At 31.7% G+C, this 23,387-nt stretch overlaps 1 protein-coding gene across 1 annotated transcript; it reads right to left on the reverse strand.

The window, feature by feature from the left end:
• Positions 1 to 1,579: 1,579 nt before the first annotated feature.
• LOC134240189 (uncharacterized) lies at positions 1,580 to 22,388 on the reverse strand. The gene is made up of 8 exons (XM_062722297.1): positions 22,284 to 22,388; positions 12,856 to 13,101; positions 10,151 to 10,381; positions 9,142 to 9,210; positions 7,228 to 7,428; positions 2,343 to 2,555; positions 2,056 to 2,241; positions 1,580 to 1,922 (listed from the first exon to the last, which is right to left on the reverse strand). Exons 1-8 carry the CDS (start codon positions 22,339 to 22,341, stop codon positions 1,630 to 1,632), a joined length of 1,497 nt encoding a protein of 498 aa, XP_062578281.1. The 5' UTR covers positions 22,342 to 22,388; the 3' UTR covers positions 1,580 to 1,629.
• Positions 22,389 to 23,387: the final 999 nt, after the last annotated feature.

Genomic DNA, 23,387 nt, shown 5'->3' on the forward strand with positions numbered 1-23,387 from the left:
AAAAAAAAATTTATAAGCTTAACAATATTAATACTTCAGTAGATGACGAAATTCAATTGTTCTTTCATAAAACGCCTATACATCCATATCATTATTCATATATATTCTTTATCGCTTCATCCGTTTTTAATCTTCAATTCATGGACATTTATATAGCTTTCACAGTCCAAAGTATTTTATAAGTCTATTGATTGGACTAGAGAACGGTTTTAGAAAAAAGTTCCAATGCATCCGAATTCATACGAGATAAGAAAAAGAAGGCCTAAATTCTTACTTCGTCAAATATATACAAAAATAACAAGTTTCTTTTTCTTTTTTATAAAATTATTTATATCTACCAAAAAGAAAAACATTTTGAATGATTTTCATTTAAGTTGCAGTAAATTGGAGAACTAACTTCATTTTGTATATAACTAAGACTGGAACTGAATATTATCATTATGCTTATTCCAAAGAGGTTTTGATTGAAGTATATTTGCAAATATTGCAAAAAAAAAAAAATCACATTTCGATTTAAAATCAAATCATATATCAAAACAACTTTATTGAAATTTGGCAATAAGATAAGTCTAACAGTCTTTTGTTGGGGACCAGATAAAAGATTCCATATATTACTTGAAAGACTAATAGTGCTGCATTAGATACGAGGATCAAATTTAACATTAAAGAAAAATGCTTCTATAGGATATAATATATTTTTTTTAATAGAAAAAAGGACTGTTCAATCGAAATCAATCACTCTTTTCGATGAAATTACCATTTTTAAAATATAAATTTGAATTTAAAAATTGATATTTAAAATCAATGTTTTCGTCTCGATGTTCAAAGATATAGACATATTCATTAACAATACTAGTTCTTGAACATTTTTTTCTAATTCAAATAATTCTTTGTTAAGTGAATTTTAAATGTTTTAAAGTAATCACTCATGAAGTAATGTATGGTGCATAAATTTGAAGTGAAATTTTTGATAATATTTTTAGAATAGTATACAAGTAAGGGTGCTTTAAACTTTGATCTTTGTTAAATAAATATTGCCTTTAACACAAAGCCTTTGAAAGCTCATGTTAACCCCTTGCACAAAATCATAAATTCTCTGTGATTTGCATAATTTTAGCTTGAAATATATGGAGAAAATGAACATTATTCAAGCTTTAAAGCTTTTCAGAGTTACATTTACCCAATGCTGCAATGTTATATTACTCAAAAGATGACATGCTCTTAGATGCTTAAAAAAAGACCTATACTGTCGCTTAAAAATTCAATTACTGAGTTATGTGTCTGGTACAAAAAAATGAGAGAACACGTACATAAAGCACGCCTTCAACTTGTTTTTGATGAACAAATTCAATTAAGTTGGAGAAGAAATGTTGTGGACGTTGATAATTTACAGAGTATTCTTTGTCAGAGTACGCAATTCGTTTAGTAACATTTGTTTTCGTGTTTTTAAAAATATTGAAAATATTTTAAATGTATTACAGCAATATGAAATGATAATTTAAAAAAAAAACTTTCCATACTGCACACAAACTACAGCAATATGAAATGATAATTTAAAAAAAAAACTTTCCATACTGCACACAAACTCATTTTTTTTTTCAATCGTGCATGATAGTCAGGTTAAGCTCATTAAAGAACAAGCCCCGTAAAAGGTCCATACCGAATCTGCCTATAGAGCAGTGGAAGATCACTGATTACGAGAGTCACCAACACAAAAGTAATGATCCCCACGCCTAAGACAGACCCGATACCTCTTGCTGACTTCCTCTCGTCCTTGGCTGACGTCTTTGCTCTAACTGTTGCAGAGAGCTCTTTTTGATTAACTTCTAATTTTTTCTTCATTTCATCCAGTCTTTTCTTAAGAACTTCTGGATCCTTTATAAAATTTTGGGAGTTGACTCGACTACAGGGACACTTGCAGCCTATTTGAAGTATAAAAAAAAAACGCTTGTAAAAACATGCATATGTTGTGAGCAGAGATTTATATAAATGCACAAGAATTAATTTTTGCATGTAATTTTAAGTGTAACATTTTAAGTTATCTCAATGACTTACGTTTGCAGATTGGTTCCTCTCCTGACCAATCACCACTTGCGTTACAAACTCGACTGAGATGGCCACCAATGTGACGATGGTTTGGACGACAAGAGTATGACACATTGTATTCCTCAAAATAAAGTGGACATGGACTTGTGTCACGTACTGTAGTGCTGTTTTCATGAACAGGTTCTTGACAGGTAACTGGTGAGCACGAAAAAACAATTTTTACATAATGTACTTTGACAGGTGACTTTTTCGCATGTGTAAAAAGAATTTTTACTTGTATTTATTCATATTATTACCATTGCAAACAGGGCCTTCTGCAGACCATCTTCCCTCCTTTTCACATTGAATTGTGAGATTCCCTTCGGTGAGCACGTGTCGTTCCTCACACTCAAACACACGTGACTTTAGAAGCGCAGTAAACGAATCTCTGACGTCACATTCATATTGTAAATTGTGAACCAAATTGTGTTTTAGAATAGCATTTGTATAGTTTTCGTTAATGCAGTAATCTGTAAAATATAAAAATATTGTTGTTTTTATGAAAAAGTTCCCAGTTGTAAAGAAAAACATTGTTTATACATATTTACAAGCAATACTTTGCAGGATAATTATGCAATCACGTAGACCAAATACATACAAATTTTTATATTGTTTATGGTGTACAAAATTAAGCAAAATAATTTCAAAAATAAATCTTCCATGTTTATGATTTCAACATGTTTTTCTAATTAAGAGTTATTTCAAAGTATACGAGGGACGTTCAATAAATAATGTCATCAGCTTGATGACATACAACATAGAAATCATATGACATTAAGCTTGACTTTCTCTCATTATTGAATCTTTAATGAATTGATAACAGTTGATGTGACCACTTTTCATCGCATAATTTCATTGTGGGAAGCTAGAAAACAAGGGCTATTCAAGACACTGCATTAAAAATGAATGGTAAAGAATCAGTAAACTAGAGTAAAATTGAACGCGTCATTAAAGCTGCTGTAAAACTTGTTAATTTCCCAAAAGTAAATTTACTGAAATATGTGAAATTAACAGCAACTTATGTCTGTTTCATGCACACATGAACAGGTGGATTTCAATTAACAAAAATTAAACAATGGGCATCAAAAATGGGTACCGTCCTTGTCAACAAGGACATACAACAACCAATGTATATTAGCGAAAATTTAACATATTATAACTGATTATGTTTTATTGACTTCAAGACACATAGACATCACTTTGGGGGTAGTTCACACTGTTTTAAAGAAACATTTGATAGTAAAAAGTTTAATACTCAAAGGTCATCCTATATTTTCAAAAAATAAGTGAAAACGACAGCGTGTAGAAAATCTAAACAATTATTTTTTAAAAAATCACAAATTGAACTTATCCACGTTTGTCTGAAATTCAAATAGATCCTTAAACTTGAATCCATTTTGCGTTAAACCCTCAAAACAAATTTACAATAAGATGCACTTGACAAAACTGCAAAAGCCTAAGAAGAGCAAAGATTTGCAGGAACACAAAACACTTTTATACGCTATTTTCTTAGATATTAGCTGTCTTGTTGTTCAAAATCATATTTGGGGAGGCAGTTCAATTTTTGGAGGAGTCTAGTAAGGAAATTATTTGCAAAAAAATGAAAGGTTTATGAGAGGAAGGAAACAGAATGAGGAATTCGCTACATTAAATTTCTTCTCATGACAGCGTCCATTAACCCACAGGCCATGAAGAGTGAAGGAGTTTAGGGGGTAAATAGAAAGTTAATGTTTTGTCACATCAACAATATTCGCCAGATCTTTCAGCCTTTGACTTGTTTCATTTCCCAAACTTAGAAAACACCTTTCAGAAAGAAAAAACAAGTACAGCAAATCATAGGATCTGCTTTTATCCAGTATACGAATGGTCATACTCAAAAATGTGTTCTAAAAACAATTAGAAATTGAATGAAAATGTTACGGACATGTATTTTAATTAAAAGAGAATATTTTAGTTAAATCATTAAGATGAAATCATAGAAAATCGTTGTTTTGTTTCTTTCCGAGCCCCGATGACATTATTTATTGAACGTCCCTCGTATAAGATGTAATTGCATGATAACTATTGCGATATAAGAAAATCTTAATTTATTATTTTTGTATTCAAATGAAGCAGAATTTGTGCAAATTCTTATGCGTGAAAACAAGAAAACACTTGCTGTGGCCTTCAACTCGATATTTAGATTTAAAACAATGCTGTGACATCATTCCTTTGTTCTTGCAGTCTAAAAATTTACCTGTGGCAGTCCGATATTAGTGAGCAGTCTGATATTTATCGTAATATACTGATATCCTTCAAAATCGGACTGCTACAGAACAAAAGAAAAATAATGCAATTATTTAACAAACAGTAAACTTTAATATGTTTTATGTACACAATGCATATTTTGAAACTGGGAATAATTGTGTATGACAAAAGGAGAATGAAAACTTTTTTCATTTAAACAGAATAACAGTCTTGACTGTAATTAGAAATCAATGCCAATGGTAACGCACTTTTCTGCAGCTTTCACATGTACACTTCTCCCAGTCGAGTTCCCCTTGGAAGTAGACACAACATCACAAAAAGAAGAAGACATAGCATTACACGAAGTAGACACCACATCACAAGGGAATGTAGGTGTAGAAGACGAAGGTTTCATATTCTTCCACTTCAGAATGCTGTCAACGGCTTTAAGTTGATCATCCGATGTTCTCTTGTATCCACGAAGTGCCAGTGAACGATGGCCAGTTTTTTCCGAGATTAACTGTTCATCAATTCCTGCAGAATAGAGACGTGTGGCAGCTGTGGCACGGAGAATATATGGTTGGTAAAGTTAAATTGCAAAGACGCGCAACATGAATTCCAACAGGAACATCATCAAATCATAATGCATAAAATGACACAATGACACATATTTTTGTACAAATTAACAACACATTTCTCAAGATTTTCAAAATCTTCATACACACGCACACACTTAGGATCCAGCTTCCTTGAGTTTAACCCCCGGAATTGGTCTTGGACACGTCTTCTGTGTACAATAAATAACGGGCGCCGTCGCCGTCCTCCTTCACTTCCAACTGTGACCTGGTCCCTCTTCGCAAGTTTCGATGTTCTTGGCCTGCCCGTAATGCAAAATTTAATCCGAAAGAAAAAACTAATGTGTCCAACAAATCGGAGCCAAGTAAACCTTTCTCCCACAACATATTCTCTTTGTCGACACTAATGATTTCAGCTTTCCTGCGGGAACTCCCTAAGCCTGTTTTAGCCACTTCCTTCATCCGTGCATCTAGGACTTGTCTCATTTTACGGAATTCATTATCATCGAGAAAACTGACAAATTTGCCATTTTGACGTAGATAATGTTGAATTGATGTTATAATCTCATAGAGAGTGTTTTAATGTTCCCCTGCTTTGTTTCTAACTTCCGTGATGAAGCCACATAGGAAATTTAGGGTCTTATTGTCCATAGACAAAATAGGTTCCTCAATACTTCTTGTTTTCGCCCATTCTGTGAAAATATTTACAGCCCATCTGGATTTCCTCTCGGTATTCTGAGGAACGGCACTTTTGATAAGATTGTTCCTGTCAGTCTCTGAAAGCGGGTCTGCAAACCGAGAATTGCCCTGCATAGTTGCATCGTCGATATTTTTTGATGGGTTTTCAAAGTTTAAATCAAAGTTCACAGCAGTTAGAATATCACTTACGAGATTATCGGTATCATAATCTGATCCATTGCTTTCAGGTTTAAATTTGTTTTAATTTGTTTTGAGTCAAGAATATTTCGTCCCCACTCTCCATTTTAAACAGATCTGTTCACTCCTACTATCCAATACAAAATAGCTGATTCCTAACACTCTCAGTCAGAGAAGTAGTGAGTAGTTTTCATTCAAGTCTAAATTCTATTGTTATAATATCAGACTGTCTCAGGTAAATCAACAAATGAAAATAAAGGGTCTAGTATCATTGAGTAGTTTTCATTCAGGAATGATTCAATGGCCATAAAATACTTTTGTTTTAATATCAGACTGTCTCAGGTAAATGAAAAGAAATGTAGAGAGCAATGTTTTAAGTACGATATATGCCTCATACAATTCTGTATATACAGACAGTTTTCGGCCCTAACGGGCCTCAAACTGTCTGATATTTTTTCATACAGAACTGTATTCGGCATATATCCAATACATATCAACGACGTATTGTCTCTTAACAATGGTAAGTTCCATTCCTCGGTACGATATATCCTGGTGAGCTTGAGGTAAAACGTACCACAGAATCTGACACATCTGTTTCATACTTGTATATTTTACTTGAAAAAGACACTAATGGTAATCTAACAACCAAGCTTTATGATAAACGTGATGACATTAACTTTTCTATCGTCAACTTCCCTTACCTATGCAGCAATATACCTTCATCACCTGCATACGGAGTTAATATATCTCAGTTGATTCGATATACAAGAGCATGCTCTAGTATAAACAATTTCTAAAATGAGGTAAATTATTGACAAACAAATTGATGAAAAAAGACTATCAGCAGTCTTGTTTAAAGTCATCATTTCGTAAGTTCTATGGTCAAAACAATGACCTTGTCAGCAAATACAATTTATCATTGAGTCAAATGCTGACTGACGTTTTTCATACTAATTGTTAGTCCATTATTTATATACTGAATTGACGACAGATTTTAACGTTATTTCCCGATCATAACGTCGACAAGGAGCACACGGCGGGTATGACCGGTCGGCAGGGGATACTCAGTCCTCCATGGCACCTGATCCCACCTCTGATGTTTTGGAGGTCCGTGTTTGCTCTGCCCCTATTTTGTATTGTTTTATGGACTTTGATATTGATTACGGTTCGTTATCTCCATAGCCTTCATTCAATATCAGACCATATAGTCGTTATATTTTTAAAGCCATTATCTTTAACAATGTCATGAGATTCATTATTTATACTCTGAACACAAAGATGAAGCGACATATCCATGAGAAACGTCTTTAAAAAAAAAAAAGGAATCAGCTTTCTTTGAACAAATTCATTGACATGGAAACATTAAATATTCCACATGTACTTATAATCCCTCGACTTTTGTACCCGTTTGATGTATTTTATATATTATATTTTCTAAAATTCTATTTATTCTAAAATCACTTACCAGAGCACACGAAGCTTAAAGTATTGTCCTTTATAGTGGAATTAGAATTGAAAGAACACTGTTGTTTTCCATCACATTTTGACAGCAGTGAAATAAACAGAGCGCTATCAAACTGCGACATATTCATTATGGAAATGTAGTCGTTATTACACCGGAGAGAAATGGACCCTGTACTGAAAACCGGTGTCAATTTCCAAAGGTCTGAAATGAAAAGGTTAAAAATCTAATAAAAAAGACATAGAGAGGCGATAGTGGAATATTGCTACAACTAAGGAAAGTTGAATGGAAGTATCTATTGCTGATTGATTAAAACTTCGATGATATATACGAGTGTCGAGTTGAAGGCCACAGCAAGTGATTTCAATAGATTGCAATTATTGTTGCTTTTCGTGTACAAATGTAATAGATTTGTTTATTGTTTTTCCTGAAAAAAGCAAGGTTGGCTTTTTATACTTTTAATATCATAATTCATCGTTGATTTTAGAGAGTTTTAAGCCAATTTCTTGAAGATGTATTAATGTTTCCGAGTTTTGAGTAGAATTATTTATGTTATATGAATCTTTCAAAGTTTTAAAATTTCTAAATCTGTGGAATTATTTTCTTACAGAGTTTTGATTGGAGCTCCTTTTTTATTTATTGATGTGTTTGTTTGTTTTGTTTGTTTGTTTGTTTTTCGTTTTGTTTTTTTTTGTAGATTTACTTTGTATGGATAAATTTCTAATTTTCATGTTAATAACTTAATGTTACAAAGATATTGATAGAATATTTTAATTCATATGTATGATTGAGAGTTTTGAGTAAAGTTCTTCCTATTTTGTTGATAACATGAAGCCTAAAGTAAAAGGAAGCTTCTTATATGAAATAAAACATACCATAGAATCTGACAAATCCGTTTCAAATCTGTATATTTTAGTTGAAAGTTGTAATCTAAAAACAATCTTTATGCTAAACGGGATTATTAAATTATATATCGTCAACTTCCCTTACTTACTTACCAATTGGCAAACAGGGTTTATATTTCTCAATTAGGCAAGAAAATGCCGTACGTATGAACAATTTTTAGAACGAGGTAATTTATTGACAAAAAAGTTGATGAAACAAGAATATTAACAATCTCTTATAAAGTCATAATTTTGTGAATTATATGGTCAATACAATAAACTTGTCAGCAAATAAAATTTATCATTAAGTCAATGGTTTTTTAAAACTTGTTGTTAGACCATTATTTAAACACTGAATTGTCGACGAATTTTCCTATTTTATCCCGATCATGACGAGGAGTACATCTTGGGTGTGACCGGTCGAGAGGGAATGTTCACTCCTCCATGGCACCTGATCCCACCTCTTATGTTTTAGAGGACCGTGTTTGCTCTGATGGAGTTATGAGCTTGAATACTAGTCGCTGTCTCCTTATATTTCATTGAAGAAATTATGTTATTATACATAACTGAGTCCTTATAGTCCACTGTTGTAGATACATCGACGAGATACTTGATACTGGGTCTTAAAAATATAGTTTGAAGGTTGTTTGTGTTAAAAGAAAATGAGGTCATAGCGAAATACTTTCAATAAAATTAGACTGTTCAAACACACGTTAAATGAAATTTTAGTGGCACACTTTATATCAAAGATTTTTTCCCTAACAATATTTAATGATAAAATGTCTTATTCAGTTAAAGATTTTATAGTAACATGATTTAGCAATGGATAACAAATACACTCATAATATGGTATTTTAATTTTACCCACTTTAATTGTACACTTTGCCTAAAAATCAACTTTAATTGTGTGATAGTTTTAAGTGTTATCGAATGATATATCACACAGACACAAGAAGACAAAAGACTAAGGAAAGGACCGACAGAGAAAAACCCTTGACAATAATTGAAAGATAATGGGATAAAAAACAATTACCCAAACTCTCTACTTCATCTACTGTCATATTTGCACAAGCACATCCATCCAAATTTTCTTCCACACAACCTGAAAAAGTAAGGTAACTTTTAATTTCACAGTTTTATTAAAAACATAGGGGGACTCAGACTTTATGTTTTTTAGTTTAATATAGGTTTTTTTCAGAAGAAGGAGTGTATTTTAAAAATCTTTCTTGATGCAACGCATAGAACTGACACGACCCCCCCACCAGTATGTTTGTTCTTTTATCATTGTGCAAATAATAACTCTGAGTATATTCCCTTGATAATACGGACAGATGACAATATCTTACTGTTAATCGCATTAACAAGATTACATTCCAGTTCTTCAAAAAGACCACTAGATCTTAATCAACATACAGGATTGAATATATATGTGACACTATGTGGGCGTTGTGTCTTTAACTTTCTTTGAATTTTTAATAATTTATAATTAAAAATGGATATGTTGTATTGATTTTCTGACTGTTATTGATGGTGCACGAGTAACAGTGACAATTACATAGCCTGAGCGAGTAGGCGCCTCCTTTGAGTCTTCCAGATTTATGGGTATAAAATTTAGGACGCTATACATTCATTATATATTTAAAAAAATACAATATTATTTCGAAACTAAAATAATTTTATAATTAGTTTTATAATGCGAATTTTGCTGCATTCTTGGAGCTACATTTTTCTCAAATAGTAACAAAAACAGCATTACTCTGAGCATATAAACATGAACAATAAATTCATTTTAATTCAAAAATATAATATGATTGCACTAAACAAAACATTAACAACTCGCGACCTTCCTTTTTATAGGTTTTGCGGTAATCATTCTCTGTGTGTATTTTTAAAAATAGTCTTGTTCAGACGAGAGTTGTCCTAGCACAGTTCTCTGTACAAAAACCAGACGAAACTCAAAGAAAGACAAATATATAATCCTTTAAACGCTGCTATGATGATGGTTAATTTAACAAATAATATTTTGAAATCAAGAGAATCACCATAAATTTCCACCTCACAGGGCTCAATCACTGCGTAGTGATGGTTTGTTGGATTTGTGGTGTTGAGGTAGAGAAACACTTGTTCACCAGCATGGCCCTCAGGGAAAACGATTGTCAGTTGTTGGCTAGGACTGGGTTCCTCGTCGTGGTATACAGGTTCTAGCGAAGAAAGTTCATGTGACGTCACTGTCCGATTTGTTATAAAAACATAATAGCCAGCATTCCGAACAACTGAAATAGAACATTGTAGAACAAAAAATATAATTATATTTACACTACAGAAAACTGCCAACACATCTCCAAATAAATTTAATATTTCAGTTTCAAAAACTTGTTTATGATGCATTTGAAATACAATAATAGAATAATACAGGAATTGATATTAGAAAAAAGTAAAATATACTCTTAAGATATGAAAAAGGACAAAATAAAATAAAGTGATTTTGGTATATCAGGTGCCAAAGAGGAGTAAGCATTCCTGTCGACCTCCCAAACCCTCCTTGACTTGATTACATAATCGAAATTTGATATTATACGAAAATGCTAGTGCGTATAGAATCAGCCATGAGACATAAACACAACATGCAAATGATATGAAATATTTTACAGAAAATAAAATAGTTGACGATTGAGAATTGAAGTTTCTTTTGTTAAGTGTATACAGTTTAGATGAAGTTTGCCATCAATATCTTTTTTGTTGGATTTGATGTACGATATTAATTATAGATTTTATATATATAGTTTGTTTTTTTTAATTTCAAGCTATATTGATATATAACAAATCGACGCATATGTTTAAACGATATTTCGTCACTGATAAATCTAAATGCCGAAATGAAGGCAACGGCAAAAGACTTCTCATGAAGAAATTTTTAAAATTATGTCTACATCTTTAAAAATACAAACACAGGTTTGCTTTAGTACCGGGCAGGAGTAATACCCATCAAAATTCCTACATATTATTGAATGTCTTCAAACGACTTATTTGATATTGTCAATGAAAAACTCATAGCATCCTTTTAACATGCCGTAAGAACCGGGCAAAGGGTGGGGGCTGCTTCCAATAATATTCAACTACAGGAAATTTAGCGACTATATGCTTTTGCCCTCTAAAAAAACATCTGATTACCTTTTTTTGGCTTGTCAAGTAATTTTTGGTAGTTGGTAGTACCCCCCAACTGATAATATTTGGCTGTTACCCCAAAAAGAAATTACTTCATAGTACCTGTTTAATATTAACTTCAGAGTACGTGTACCTGCGTGTGCAATTAAAATAAATTTAACAAGGTATTTTTCGAGTTTAAGAGGCAATTTGTGTTCACGACGTCAATAAGTCTGGTCTTTTATTATCATGAGAATAATTTTAAAATGTTTTGAACAGACCTGTATTGACTGTTCGATATATCATATGTTGTTTTACGTCCCATTAAAAATTTCATGATATAGAGACGTCGCCACCTACGGGTGATGGGCTTCAAATTAAGACCTTCACTCAGTACTCAGAGTCCTTAACAGTAAGGGATCTTTATCGAGCCAACGCCTGTTGTAGAACGGGCCTTCAGTTTAAAGACGTCATCCGAGAGACTCCAAACTTGAAAACTTTAACGGTAATCTAACAACCAAGCTCTATGGTAAACATAATGACTCGAACTTTTCAATCGTCAACTTCCTTTAGTTATGCAGGAATATATCTTCACCACCTGCATACGGAGATAATATGTCTCAGTTGATTCGATACGCAAGAGCATACTAGATACGTATGAAAAATTTCTAAAACGAGGTTGATTAGTGACGTTGTAGTAAGTTAATGAAACAAGAATAGCAGCAGTTTTCTTTAAAATCATTATTTCGTAAGTTTTAAGGTCGATACAATGACCTTGCCAGCAAATACAATTCATCATTGAGTCAAATGCTTAAATTACTGACGTTTTTCAAAGTAATTGTTAGTCCATTATTTATACACTGAATTGACGACGGATTTTTCCGTCGTTTTCCGATCACGACAAGGAGCACACGGCGGGTGCGACCGATCGGCAGGGGATTTTCACTCCTCCATGGCACCTGATCCAACCTCCGATGTTTTGGAGGTCCGTGTTTGATCTGCTCTTATTTTGTATTGTTTAATGGACTTTTGATCCTGATTACTGTTCGTCATCTCCATATGTTTCATTTCTAAGTGTATTTTGAGTGAGCTGTTAATTAAAACATTACAACGAAACATTGAGTTTAAATACATGTAGTAAGATGTTAAGCATCCGATTAAAAAAATCCACTTAGTCAGAAATAATATAATTCTTAAGGACAGATGACACTTGTACAAACAAAAAATTGGTGCCTGGATTGGTAAATTTTTGGGTCTATCTTTGTTGCAAATGATACAAATAATAAATTTCTAAAATATTCAGAAATTGTAAACCTTCTATTAAGTTCAGACTTTCTGGAACCATCCTTATTAATCTATGCATTTTTTTTCCACCTTAAATTCCTTCATTGCAAAACTTTGAATAAAAAATATAATAACTACGAGGTAAAAATTGCTCATTTTACTCATAATATCACGACTCAAGTTGTTTTTTCTTACAATTTTTGTTTTTTACAAAAGTTTGTTCATTTCATCTGTCCCTAAATAGAACGTTTTAAATTCTATTGTTTTTTTAACAATGCTGAGAGGCATGTTTCAAAAAGTATATAGATACTGCACTTACACAATTCCCGAAAGACCAAGTTAATTTTAAAGATGTTGGACGTGGACTTCAATGTGACCTGCCACCAAGCCTCTCCGAACGGTTTATTGACGTCAGATCCAGCACACTCATGTTGGTGTACATAATACTTCCCATCCAAGGCCTTGTCGGCTGTGAGTGCAGGTTCTCCAGGCAGATCATAGTATTTATAAACTGTAGATATGGAGGTATCTCTTCGATGATGAATTCCCAAATTACACAGCTGGCCTGGTGTTGAATGAAGAAAAAATTATATAATTATGTAATGTACTTGTCTTTTACGATATAAATGTTAACAATGTAACCCGCATTTATCATTATGAAATTTCATCAAAATATAATAAAACCTGTTTGTAGACTTCCCTGTTTTAAAATATTTTTTACTTGAATTTTTATTTAAAGAGTGTATTTTTTTTCACTTTACGGTTCAGGGACACCTCCTTTCAATTTTTTTCTGAATGTAATTCTTTACATTTAAAATTAAATTCAAATTTTACTTAGACTAAAAATATTCAATGATAGACTGATCCCTCAGCAATGGAGCCTAATAACCCATCCCTAACCGTATCCTAACAACAAAACAACATTTGATATTAAAAGACTTCCAAATCCATGGATTTTAACGACTTGAAATATTCATTTAGAAAAAAAAACTTGAATTATTTTTGGAGAATTTAACTTGAATTATATGGAGATAACAAATCCATAAAACAATACAAAAAAAGAGTAGGTAGAGCAAACACGGACCTCCAAAATATTGGAGGTGGGACCCCGCTTCTCTCAATCCATTTGGTGTGGACTTCAGAAAAAGTGAAAAAAAAGCATGAACTGCTTCAAAAGTTCTTATAATTTAATTATTGGATCATATAATAAAACAATTAATGTTGTTTTCCCGTCAATACGATGAGTTAGCCACCTTCGAAAAAAGAAAAAAAATAAGATCTTCTCTAGTGCAGAAGAGCCATGATTGGACTTTTGCGAGAAGCGCAGACTTTTACAATCGACGGGTTACTTTTACACCTGGAAAATGTACAGAAGCTCTTTTGCAATATTAATAGTTAGCGTAAAAGTTAATAAATCGATAATAATGGGCCATTTCAAAGCCCATATTACGTTGTCTAGGAAAGGAACGGCAACAATCCTACCCTCACCCCCCTCCCTTCCTGCCAAGTTTTCCTTACAGGGTGTTTTTCTTCTTTATTTGATTCCGTGTTTGGAAAATGGAAATAAAAAAAGAGATACTATCTGTCATGGATAAGATATTTTAACAATTTTATTCTACCTCCAAATGTCTCTTGTATTGATAAGTAATGTAAGTGTCTATAAAACCATAACTACAGAGTGTATATCAACTATTTATGTTTTTCTTATCTAAATTATCAATTTCATACCACCAAACATAACCCAGGTTTAATTGTCAAAAATAAGCCGTTAACTGTAAAACATTAAAAATTCACAATCAATTTCTGTTTAACTTTGAGAAAAACTCTTCTGTAATCGAAAATCGATTCAGGGTTTTGTTTAAGTATTAATTGCCGCTGTCATTAATTAGAAACATCGTAATCAAGGGCTAAAAAATGGCGCACATTTTAAAGTAACCATCAATTTTTAAAAACTTCAGTCTTCAAAGTAATGTCTTTTCTTTACAATTGTTCAAGCATGAGCTATAGATATCCTTTGTAAAAATGCGACAAAACATCATGAGTACATGCAAAAAATAATTTTGTATTCTGTGAACCATAGCACATCATTTGCGTTCATTTTATTTGTATTAATTTTAATGTACAATGATCTATTCTGAAAAAGTTTTCCTTTTTCCTTACGGAAATAAACGGTGGCTCGTAAAGAACGTTATTTTTTATTTTCAAAATCTCCTCTACCTTAGTACAATTCCATTCTGATTTAAACATAGATAGCGATCTTACGAAAGCCCAGAAGGCTCATTCGAGATTCAAGTTTCGAAATACGAGATTCAAAATTCGAGATTTTAATCAAAATCAAGATCCAGATTAACCAATCAAAAGGCTCATTCGTTTTCTGTATATAATTAATTAAACAAAATCCCATTAACCAATCAAAGGCTTTCAACATTGATTACTCCCCTTTGTTATGTTTAATCTATCAATAAATCGTTGAATATATTTATAACAAATGAGTCATTTGAATAAATTACAATGCAAGAAAGAGTGTTATATATATTAGAAAGAAAGTTAAATAATCATTTGATTTTTGATCAGCAAGATATACTTCAATTTATATTATGACTTCTTAAATATTAAATAGAATACATAATCAGGAATATATATATTTTTGCATTGTCTACTATATATAAAGGATTGTTGACATAATAATAAAGTTATAAATAGTGACTAAAGATTAACAAAATTCTTGTAGCCTTGATAAATAAAAGCCGAGTATATTTTAGTCTTTGACCATAACGCTATGGTCAGAGACTAAAATATAAAACCATAACGCTATAGTTCTGCAGCTAATTTAGACTAATCTACTGTTTGATATCAGATAAAATGAATGCTGCATTTATTTTAATTCATATTTGCAATCTGTATTGTATATATAATTGTTAATTAGTTCAAGAAATCAAAGCCTTAGATGAACATAAGTAATTGAAAACTTTATTTTAATGTATTCCCTCTATTAGGAAAACGAGCGCGGTTTTTATTTATCAAGGCTACATTGCCTTTCAAAGTTTAAAGTAACATTTTCAGTGTCGGGAAAAATTGGCAGGTGTTGCCGGTAGGGGTGGGGATTTTGTTAATCTTTAGACACTATTTATAACTGTATTATTATGTCAGCAACCCTTTATATACAGTAGACAATGCAAAAATATATATATTTGATACATGTATATGTATTCTATAATATTTAAGAAGTCATAATATAAATTGAAGTATATCTTGCTGATCAAAAATCAAATGATTATTTAATTTCCTTCTAATATATATATTCTTGTATGTAATTTATTCAAATGACTCATTTGTTATAGATATATTAAATTTTATTGATAGATAAAACGTAATAAAGGGAAGTAATCAAATGTTGAACCCGCATTTGATTAGTTAATCTGGATTTTGAATCTCGAAACTCGAATTTTGAATCTCGTATTTGAAACTCAATCTGAATGAGCCTTTTGATTGGTTAATCTGGATCTTAATCTCGAAACTCGAATTTCGAATCTCGAATTTTGAATCTCGTATTTCGAAACTTGAATCTCGAATGAGCCTTCTGGGCTTTCGTACGATCTCGTGTGAGCGAATCAAAGGATCTGATTTTAATCAAAATGGTTCAATTCTAGAGTTCTCGTTTTCTGTATATAATAATTAAACTTACCATTAGCAAGGCTTTTTTCTGTTTTCCCCCGTTTTGCTTAGCAATTTGATTGAACTAGAACACGCACATAAAGTAAGAGAAAAAATGTTGAAGGTGCTTCATATTTTGAAACCGTAGTATCAAAATAAATTTATCCAAGTAATTTTACTTTTGAAGACTATAATGATTTTGTTTCTGATTATAGATTCTCTTTGGTGTCAACAATTCCCTGCTCATATTCATGTATTCGTGACCATGAAATAAAAAAAAGTCGTCAAAATAAATTCAAGGGTCAGTATTTGAAAAATACAAATATAATATCCACTACAACTTTGGTTTAAGAAGTATTTTATTCAAAATACTAGTATACAGAAAAGTATACAGTGAATATGGATTGAACAGCAGGCCAACAGCCTATATTAGTTCTTTCCATTCACTTTGAGGTTATGGAAATGAAAAAAAGATTATCAAGTTTTATGTGATTTTCAAATAAGTTTTACTTTTATTCTAATGAAGTTGATAGTTATTCATGTAGTTTTTTTCTAATCATGAAAAAAAAAAAACGGCGGGTGTAACCGGACGGCAGGGGATGATCACTCCTCCGTGGCACCTGATCCCATCTCTGATGTTTTTGAGGTCCATCTTTGCTCTGTTCCAATTTTGTATAGTTGTTTCAAATACTTTTGAGCTTGAATGCGGTTTGTTATCTCCATATATTTCTTCTTATTATTCTTATTAATTTCTACTTTTGAATGAATGAATGAATTTGTACTTCAAGGATTTAAAAGATAAAATATTTACATCTCCTTTGATATGGTAACCTCTAGGGTACTTGATATTTCATCAAGCTCTAATTGACTACCAATTGAAAATTTCTTATCTTCTTTATCTAAGAAAGAATTTCTTCTTTCTTAACCGTGTGAACTACTTAAGAAACTTCGTGTCCAGATACGAGCATACACATTGTATATATAATCATATATTTACATTCAGTGTAATTTTCTTTATGAAATCCATTAGAAATCCACGACATTAAATTCTCTATAGCACACGCGAAACCTTGTCACCGCGCGTTAGAATATTCAGTAGGAATATATGCTCTAGAATATCAAAATGTACATTATTGTGATTGAATTTAATTCAAAAACTATAACCCTGTTAAATTAACGTAAAAATACGACAAATGTGCGTTGTAATTAATTTGTCACTTTTTTCCTTCGCAATGTTCGTTTGCGTTATTTAACTTTGCAACGTCACAAACGTCAAAAACGGCTGTTACGTCTGTAAAGCACACCAGTTTTGTATAAATTCACATTAATATATATATATATAAATATATATATAGAAAATATATAGAATATATATATATATATATATATATATATATATATATATTCGGTCCTATAACACACCTGGCCGTGGCGACAAAATTGAATAACGCGGGTTTTCAATTTGTCGGCACGGCCAGGTGTGTTATAGGACCGAAGACATCCCCAAAAATGAATTCAATGCTTAATTAAAACTGAAATTGAACCGTAACATTTTATGTGTATAGTTTATGTATAGCATATCAAAACAGAATGATAAAAGTTTTTTGTAAAATTTCAAATTTATTGTACATTAATTAAATGTACATTTTACTTCTAATAATTCCGATTTTTTGCGATTTGTTTTTATTAATTTATTTTTTAACAAATGCACTTTTTATACGCAAAATAAACAAGAAAAACTACATACTGACTTTAAAAGACATTATACTCTGTGGCCTGTTTTTTTTTTCTTCAAACACTTCGCCCTGTTAACTTGGCTTTAGTGACTTCGATATCCTCTGGCATTTTAAATAAATATATAAGAACTAGTCTACTGGTACTTAATATTTGCCGGCAAATCAAACACAACTGTGGTTACTTTTTGTCCGGCCCTATCGGTCATCGTATATTTCTGATAGAAACTAATTAGTAAAGGACTTTTAAGTGTTAAAATTCAAGCTTAACATGAGTCCCGATCATGACCCGAGAAGATTAATTTCTTTATTGTTTTATTGGATAGCTGCTCATAATAATCATAAAATATTCTTAAATAAAGTACATATGGATATAACGAAAAGTTCACAAAGTCCATTTAGACAATATTAATCGGGTGCGGAGCCATCACAAACCTACAAAGTTATCAGGGACAGGATAAGGTATCATGGGTGAGGGAGCATTCCTTGTGATGATCGAATCAACTGGAAAATTCGAAGATATTCAGGGTGAAATAAAATAAGTAAGTATGAAAAACGTCTCTTAGCATTTGACCAATGGACAAAATATATTCGCTGTTATGGTCAATGCATTCACCATAGAACTTCCAAAATAATAATTTCAAACGAGATTGTTAAAGATCCTTTTCATCAGCGTGATTGTAAACAGCTCGTTTTAAAAATTGACCGTACGGAGAGCATGCTTTAAAAATATTTATTTAGAATACTGAATAGATTTGGCAAAAGAATTGCCTATTAACGGACGTAGAGTATGCTCTTGCGTATCAAATAAAGTTGTAGAATGAACCTAATATGCAGGTAACATGGTATATTGCTACATAAGTAAGGGAAGTTTATGACAGAAAAAGTTAATGTCATCGCGTTTATCATAAAGTTTTGGTGTTCGTTTATCATAAAGGTTTGTTATTATGTAAACATCTTTTTATAGTAAAATATAAGTAATAGTAAGATCATATGAAGAGAAATCTTCGTCACGAAGAATGGGCGGAGCGAAGCGGAGCCCATTTTAGACGAAGATTTCTCTTCATATGATCTTTGATGAACAGAACCTCAGCCAATCAAATAAATGGATTAAAAATAAACTCCTCCCACGGCTGTGTCATATATAAGGCTCAACTTGACCGCTCGTTGTACAAACAATATCGAACACACGCGGTTTCAGAATGTACTCCCAACCTATTCAGGTTAGCACGGGATTTTATGAAATAGCTTGCATCAGGCACGTAGCAACAGGGTGGGTGGGTGGGGGGGGGGGGTTCCAGACATAACTTTTACTATCGAAAATGTTCATTGAAAGGCTGAACCCCCCCCTTGCCACTTTTTACTACAGTATATGAATATGAAGGTAATGTAGTTTTGTACGGGGTTAAATGGAACTGGAAGAAATTGGTATTGAAAAAAACGATGCTATGTAAGTGATTAACTGGGGAAATGGTATGGGGAAGATATTAAAGCTACTGAACTAATGAATATCCTTGTAACAAGAATCTATATTTTTGAAAAATGATTGTGTTAAGATGACAAGACCCTATTCAGCAGGATTGGGTATCGCTGTCTAGGGTCAAATAAAAATTTGATGAAAATTGTGACTTAAATCTGTATTCGAAGACAAGGTTCATCTCTTATATACTTGACGATGGTTGTATTTTCTGTATGTACCGAAATGTGAAAAAAAATAATATTCAGAAAGGCGGCAAAAGATTACAGTGGAAAAAAAGTGTAGCAAGGCCTAGAAAGTTTAAATATCATTGTAAACAGCACGTGGCTTTGAATAGTTTCTTTTTGTGTGCTAAACAAAAACCAATGAAGACACACCCATATAACTGTCAACTGAACCAATCAGACACCGTTAAATATTTCAGAAATAGAAGAATTCTTCACCATGAAGAATCGATTCTTCGCGAGAAATAGAAGCATTTGATTGGCTGAATAAGTAGGTTATGTTCTAATTACATGAAACAGAAGTGGCATACTCTTTTGTGTCTTTTATTTCAAGTTCACTGGGATATACCGAATCGACTTATAAATGAAAGTAATAATCGTTAATTGCTAATACCTCTTCAATATATCTAAATGTCGAATAGAAAGCTACAAGTGTAGAAATTGTTTTGAATAAATTCTGTTTAACACGAATACACTGACAATTAGATCTGCTAAAAATGATATACATTTGTTATACAATAACGATAAAAAATAATAATGTAATGATAACAATGTAGCATTTTGTACTCATGGAAAGTTAAGAAAATAGTTCAAAGACCTGAGCTCCAAAATTTACGTAGATATTGTCAATCAGAAACTCAACTTTTTTTCTAAAATTTCCCGGTATCAAGAACAGAATACTACTGCTTTTTTCTCTATTTAAAGCCAAGATAAAAAGTAGCTTCGATATATTATCAACAAGCTAGCTCCTGAACCTTAGATTGGGTTTGCAGAAGAACTAACTGCTTAATACATTGCTTTCCTGCTAAGTGTCTTAATCAAAAGTTTTCATCTATAAAGCATTTCCTTTAGGGAACCATTTCAGTCCAATTCATGAACTTGATATCAGATTCCTTTCCAAAGGAAAAATATATTTTACAATATGTTAGGATTTTGGTATACATTTTTATTATTTCCATATTTTCAATGACAAATTACCAGGAAAGAAAGATATTTGAAGTGTAATTCATTTAACAAAAACTTCCCAAGTAACCCCAGTGCTGAAGAGTACTGTATTTTCTTGAACCACAACTTTTACAAATAAAGAGAATTTGATTGTACTCTTCATTGTTGAACCTCCGGTCCCTTCGAGTATTTTAATGTAGAAGAGGACTGAGTGTCTCTTATGTTTATGCTAACAGTTTGACTTCTTGATGTGTTGGAATAAGAAAAAAAGAATTTTTCAAGATTGCATATTGTTTTGATCGCATACCTAAAGTCTTATGGAGCAGTTTGGCAACGCACTTTGAAAAAATTACGCACTTTGAAAGTGCGTTATATTTGGGACAAAATCAACGCACTTTGAAAATTTTTTCAAAGTGCGTTAAGAGTGTACATAAACATTTTTTACCATGGGGACATTTAACGCACTTTGAAAAAAATATATATAAATTTTAGTAATTGAGAGAATAAATTTGTAATATTTATATCTTTCGAAATCTTTTTAATTTACATGTATTCATTTAACCTCTTTGAGATCAAGGAGAAGACAAGTAGAAGGTCTCTCAGCCCAACTCCTTTTTTTCTCATACATTGTACATAGCCGTCGGTAGCAAATTGAAATTGGACCGCCCCTTCCCCCCCAAGGTAAGCCCCAATTTTCAATGCTCATATAAAGTTTCTCTTTGCAAAACATGTGTGCGCCTAAACCCCCTCCCGGTACCAATGCCTATGCTACACCCAAATATAATATGTTTTCGCATAACTGGTATGACGTTGAAAACTTTCAGTAAATTTTAGTTTACATAAAAAGCATGCAAACTGGAAAAATATTAGTTCAGTAAAACATATTTTTTCCAGTTTACATGCATTTCCATTCTTTGAAAATTCTTTTTCTCTTGAAAGAACAGTAAAACATTTAAGAGAGAAAGTATGGAAAAATCAAAATAGTTCACCAACACATTCTGAAATGACCTTTTTCACCGAAAAGATTCAATTATTTATCATACTTAAGTTTTGCAAATATATTGACCATGCCATAAACATTTTTTCAAAGTGCGTTAATATGGCACATATTAACGCACTTTCAAAATAAATTTTATTTTTTCAAAGTGCGTTGATTTGGTCCCAAATTTAACGCACTTTGAAATTTTTTTTCAAAGTGCGTTGTAACAGAGCAGAGACCATGTAATTCACAAATTGCACCCTTTTACGCATAGTTTCTGTATCTTATTTTATATTTACATAATAAATTGTTGTGTAATTTAAAAGAAGCTTAAAACGTTTAAAAATTTAATTGATCAATGGACGACGAAAGACAACGGGCGGAAAACAACAAATAGATAAACTTTATAACTAAGTTGACCAGAAAATACTAGGCAGTGAAATTATGAAAGATGTTTGTTAACATATACCTTTTACATATAATATATAACGTGACTACTTAACTGAAAATCTTCATTATGTTCAAGACCTGTGTGAAATATATGGAGACAACGAACAGAATTCAAGCTCATAATTATTCCTTTAAACAATAGAGCAATTACGGATTTAGATAAGTTCAAATATATAACATGCAACCATGTGTTAGGGATAGGCGAGTACTTTCATTTCAAAAACAAATGTTTCGATTAGCATGATTTGCAAACTGAACAATATTAAAGAATATATGATTGCTTACCGTTATGTTTCTTCATGAGAAGAATTCCAAAAATAATGTAAGTAATGCTTTGCGCCATTCGATGGCTTAAAGTGGCACATTTGATAACATAAAAGACACTGCATAGAAACAATCCGTTTGTCGGCTATGCAGGCTAATTTTTCGTATTTATTATTAATTTCACTTCGGGGTGTCGTTCAGGCGTGGAAAATTGATGAAGTATAACGTGTCTGTATAGTCCTGTTTAAAAAGAATTCCATGTAATCGGAGCTTCAAACTCCATACCTCATTAATGAGATGATTTAATATTAATGACAATGCTGTTATACGTAAATACCACATAAGTCGCTTCAGTTTCGTCTATAAATTTTAACAGAAATCAATGATAATTGTATTTTTTTAATTATTGATTTTTCTGCTCATATTAATTGCATAATATTTGTTTTTCCGTAGATAATTTCAAAAATATTATAATTAATATCGTTACTTTTAATTGGTTGTTAACTTATCGATAACCATATTCATTTGATGGGGGTAATAAAAAAAAATTAAAAAGATATATCGTCATTTTTTATATATATATATATATCTAAAGTTAATCATTTTTTTAAAACTGTAGGCATATGTTAAATCTCTTCTCCAGTACTAGTAAAGGCGTAACATTGTTTTTATTGTTCACAAGTTTGGACTCAGCGAAGCACTCAAGTTAAGGTGGAATGCCACACCAACTTTTTATTTTATAGATCTTTGAGTCATCCTTTTTAGACAATGGTTTCAGCATTGAAAGGCCGATATTAGCTCTTAATTATTTTATATGAATTTTTTTGTATTTTTTCAAAGAAAATGATTTAAAAAAAAAATATTGATTTCCAAATAAGTTGTTTTCGAGTTAAAAGTTTGCTGTAAATTAATGCATCATATGAATATCTAATAAATTATGTAAAGCAAGGCTGGTAAGACTTTTTAATTTTTTTTTTAATAAAAAATTATTTATGAAAATAAAACACATCGTTTGTGAATATTTTTTAAAGCTATGGTTAAAAACACCATAAAACTAGCCACAACTGAGGACAACATGTTTGTCAATCATATTTTAAAAAGAAATTGAAACGAAATTTAGAAATT

Source organism: Saccostrea cucullata, unplaced genomic scaffold, assembly GCF_032062105.1.
Source record: "Saccostrea cucullata isolate Sc308-1 unplaced genomic scaffold, CSIRO_AGI_Scuc_v1 ctg74, whole genome shotgun sequence".
Lineage (NCBI taxonomy): Eukaryota > Metazoa > Mollusca > Bivalvia > Ostreida > Ostreidae > Saccostrea > Saccostrea cuccullata.

What these genes read in the sequence shown, in the direction of transcription:
- LOC134240189 (XM_062722297.1), bottom strand. Translation starts at nt 22,341, where the DNA reads ATGGCGCAAAGCATTACTTACATTATTTTTGGAATTCTTCTCATGAAG. An exon ending in CTGTGAGGTGGAAATTTATG is followed by an intron (nt 9,211 to 10,150) that starts GTGATTCTCTTG and finishes TTACTTTTTCAG; the next exon opens with GTTGTGTGGAAGAAAATTTG. An exon ending in AGAGGAACCAATCTGCAAAC is followed by an intron (nt 1,923 to 2,055) that starts GTAAGTCATTGA and finishes TACTTCAAATAG; the next exon opens with GCTGCAAGTGTCCCTGTAGT.